General features: G+C 48.4%; 1 protein-coding gene across 1 annotated transcript; it reads right to left on the bottom strand.

Annotated features, from left to right (window-relative positions):
• Positions 1–2,235: 2,235 nt before the first annotated feature.
• On the bottom strand, positions 2,236–3,413 carry LOC109774568 (cytochrome c-type biogenesis protein CcmE homolog, mitochondrial). Its single transcript, XM_020333309.4, has one exon. It carries the CDS (start codon positions 3,222–3,224, stop codon positions 2,436–2,438), a length of 789 nt encoding a protein of 262 aa, XP_020188898.1. The 5' UTR covers positions 3,225–3,413; the 3' UTR covers positions 2,236–2,435.
• Between the last annotated feature and the right edge of the window lie 927 nt (positions 3,414–4,340).

The raw sequence follows: 4,340 nt of genomic DNA, 5'->3' as shown, positions 1-4,340 counted from the left end.
CCCTCCATCTAGAGTCGTTGGGGAAGGGTTTCATGGCCGTGGATCGGTGGTGAGACGGAGAGAGTTGTGGAAGAGAAGACGATAGAAGGCAGAGAGAGAGATGGTTGGAAGAGGTAGTGTAGTGTTGTGGTAGATAAATAGGGGTTTTGGATGCCAAGCAATTCAGGTGGGTGGGGTGAGTGAATGCATTGACCACTTGTTCATATGTGTCCCTCCATTGACCTCTTGTTCATATATGCAAATCGACCAGGTTGCTTCAGGAACTCCGCCAAGGGCAAGGAGGCTATGGTCGACAAGAAGGGCAAGGCGGTGGTGGAGCTAGGTAGCACCCCCAAGAGGCCGAAGAACTATGGCCATTTCCATGAGGACGCCGACCCAACCCACTTCTGCAAGGTCATCCTTACACCCAAGCTGGAGTGTATGTCGATGCCACTCGAGTTTACCAAGCACTTGGCCATCGTCCCAGAGGAAATTGTGCTGAGGACGTAAATCAACTACGCTTGAAGGGTGACTCTCTGGACGATCAACGACAGGCTCACCCTTAATCAGGGTTGGGCCCCTTCGTCCTTGTTCACTAGATCAGGATGTGCTACGTCGTCACCTTCAAGCTGAAAACTCCCAACACCCTGAAGGCGATCGTCTTCAACGACGACGATGTCGAGGTGCTGACCAAGTGCAAGAAGCACGATGAGGCTTTTGCCATGGATGCCTAGGAAGTTATTTCCGCACCTTTAAGACTTTTGCGTAGGATGTTAAGATTTTGCTTGCCGCTTAGCGTCTGAGTGTGTGTTGAGACTCTGCTTTATGGGTTTATGTTATGCATGTTTATCTATGTTGTGCCCGTGAGAATCTCACCACTTCAACAAGATGTTACCAGTTCACATGTGTTGCATGTAACCAAACACCATACACTCTGCATCTGCTTAGAACGGGCCTGCAACCAAACACCATGCGTGTGTTTCTTCTCGGCTAGTCTAGAAAGATGCAGACAAACAAACTATGTGCGAAACATGGTTTTTAGCCTATTCATTCAGCCATGTCGAACTCAATCACATATGCAAGGAGGCAAAAAATGTTGCAGGCTACCAAACACGCCCTTTGTTGCAAAATGCGAGGTTCGATCACGGGCCCACATTCCAGATTCAATGGCTCCCGTTTGAGTTTCCAGGTTTCCGCAAGATGCTTTCTCGCACTTATCCTGCCAGTATGTTGACACCAAATGCTTGGAAGATAAAGCCTGGTGTGGCCAATTCAAATATTCATCTGTATCAAAATATTAAGATGTTTTTACAGTTCAACTGAACCTTAAGATAACTTCCTCAACCAACCCTTCCTCAACAAAACCTTGAATAATTTTGTTTAAAGTAAACAAATCTAACAGGTCGATTTGGCACTAGTACTAGCAAGGATTGTGATAGAGAAGTACAAGATACTAATGTATCCCAATAATAGAGAACTCAATTCAACTTTTGCTCACTAGTTACCCTGAATACTTCAGGTAGGCATTGGCAAAATATAACCCTGCTGAATTATCACGAAATGAAAGTCAGCTGAGCAATATAGTACAAACATGCTATATATCCAGCAATGACAATTGCGGCAAGCTTCCATGTATGCTCTCTGTAATGTCATCAATCAGATACAGTGGGAGTACTTCACAGGTAAGGATGAGAACTATTACATATACCTAAACAAATCTAAGACAAGTAATTCAGGACAGAGGGAGTATTAAGCACATATTATCCCTTAATATGCAAATAATATATGGTTCCACTACTCCCTCTGCCCAAAAATAAGTGCCTCAACTTTGTATTAACTTTAGTGCAAAGTTGTATTAAGATTGAGACACTTATTTTGGGACGGAGGAAGTATATCATACAATGAAGTATATGGACGGTACCATCGATCAGTCTGTCGCAAGTTCATGATAGAGACCAGCAATGCAGTACACCATTGAAGGGAATTTCGGAAGTTCATGATAGCAAGGACACCAACATGGGCATTTGCACGGGGTGAACTGAATTTCGTATGGGAATGGATTCAAATCAAGAGAAAAGCTAATGAACTGAACACACAAGAGATCTAACAATAGCTTATGAAAACCAAAATTCATTAGTCGGTCTCTTAGTTATCACAACAAAAGAACCCAGTAACTGCACTAGAAAATCTACAGCACCCAGTGATACGAGCATAGCAATTGCTGCCCAAAGAATACGTATAATCGTGTTGAATGGATTATCACACAATCAGTTTTCATTATTTCCCCGGCCAAAATCCCCCTTTTTCAGGGCTCAAAATTACAACTCCAATTACAACAGCTTCAATTGAATCATGCTGCAGAGAGTCCCCAGCTCATCTCATTCAGACAATCAAATCTATCTATGCCTCAATCCCACGCACTCGAGATCCAAATCGTAAAGCAAAAAAAGCAAATCTTACGAGTTTGCTTTGGCTCCATCCACCGCAACCGCCGCGTTCTCCTCAGCGGCGGCGGCAGCCGCATCCGCCTCGATCTGCTTCTTGTTGCGCTCGATCGCCTCGCCGACCTCCTTGGGCATGTACTTCTCGTCGTGCTTGGCGAGCACCTCCGTGCCACGCAAGAAGCACTGGCCCTCCAGCGCCTTATCGGAGACCTTTCTCCCCGCCCAGTCGCGGCGGAGATCGTCCGTGAGTGGCTTGAGGAACCCCTCGACGACGACGGAGTGGCCCTCGCGGAAGAGGTCGGGGAGGGCGCCCTCGTAGCGGACGAGGACGTCGGTGACGAGGTCGGTGACGACGAACTCGATCTCGGAGGAGGAGGAGGAGGGGTGGGCGACGGAGCCCTCGAGGACGAGCCCGCCGAGGCGGCAGCGGGTCTTGGAGGGGTCGGTGGCGAAGCGCGCGAGCGCGTCGGTGGGGGTGAGGTAGAAGACGAGCTGGTCCTGGAACGTGGCGAGCACGGTGACCACGAACCCGGCCGCGCAGCCGAAGGTGAGCGCGTAGGTCCAGAGGCGCCGGCTCTGCAGCTGCCGCGCCCGCGCGCCGATGTCCGCCGCGCGCTGCCGCGGGGCGCCCGGCCCGGCCCGCCTCGTCGCGGAGAAGAAGCGCGCGGGCTGGAGGGTGTGGGCGAACGGGGAGGTGGTTGCGGCGGCGGGGCCGGTGGCGCGCGCGGCGGGGATCGGGGTCGGGGTGTGGAGGAAGGCGGAGAGGAGGCGGCGGGAGGGGAGAAGGCGCGAGAAGGCCATGGGGACGGTGGGATCTGGGAGGTGCGGGGCCGAGGGAATGGGGAAAAGGCGTGTGTGCGCGGTGCGCTCGCCCTTGCCTCCGGATGGGTGGTCGGTCGGCCGCTGATCTTCTTGCTGCGCACGGCACGCCGGTGCGGCGAGGTCAAAGTGGGCTGCGCCGTTCTTGCGAATGGACCCCCGAGGTCCGCGGGAGCGCGGAAACACCGTGGATTTCTGGCCCAGGAAAGTGTGTGGAAATCGTCGTAAAGGGAAATGCACTGGTGTTGCGTCTGCGTTCCTGCCGGATTTCACGTTTTTGGAAATGTCTGAAATTACCAATTTTGGTCTAAAATACATCATTTTTTGTTTCATCAATATTTACTAGTACATCATAATTGATCGTTAATCATATTGGCTGCCTCCATACTATATGACTCATTCGACAATGAGACATCTTTTCCCTCAATCTTTGTGGCATCCCCATATAAGGGGATTATGTGAAGTTCTCTTCGTGGCACACACAACTTTCATATGGAGTGCACTTTAAAAATTTAAATTTGAAGATTAAAAGGCCAGATATGAAGGACAATGATTCTAGCAAGTACGACGACTGTGCTAGAATGTCTTATTTATTTAGCATCGCATACTGACAATTATGATGGCAATTGGCTCATTATGGTGTCTCTGCTAAAGTTGCTCTTAGGCAAGTTTGTACTACCAGTACATATCTTGCATAGACATCACCTTCGACAACACATACAACGATATGTCTATAACTAGTCTATCTTTAGCCTTGACTATATGTAGAGTACAAACTACATGCACCATCCATACAAGAACAAAATCACTATTTGTAAGATGTCCATCAAAATTATATCGATTGTCTTCAATTTTGAAGAAATTCTCTTTCTCTTTCAACCACCTCGTCTAAATTTCTATGTGACATCTCTTACATACAACTGATATCACTCTATTGTACGTGCCCAAAGTAGAGTTGAGATTGCAGCAGAACAATTGTCGTTGTAGGTTGACGTAGTGGAGACGCTGAGAGTGCATATCTTAGATAATTCTATTATTTTTCTGGTGATTCATGACAAAGTAATTGAGAGGACTGACTGTTTATTGAGTTGTATTTGG

This window comes from Aegilops tauschii, chromosome 1 (assembly GCF_002575655.3).
Source record: "Aegilops tauschii subsp. strangulata cultivar AL8/78 chromosome 1, Aet v6.0, whole genome shotgun sequence".
Classification (NCBI taxonomy): Eukaryota; Viridiplantae; Streptophyta; class Magnoliopsida; order Poales; family Poaceae; genus Aegilops; species Aegilops tauschii.
The sequence above is the reverse complement of the archived record's forward strand: the minus strand, read 5'-3'. Positions and strand labels throughout refer to the sequence as shown.

Coding starts and splice junctions, on each gene's coding strand:
- LOC109774568 (XM_020333309.4), bottom strand. CDS start 3,224: ATGGCCTTCTCGCGCCTTCTCCCCTCCCGCCGCCTCCTCTCCGCCTTC.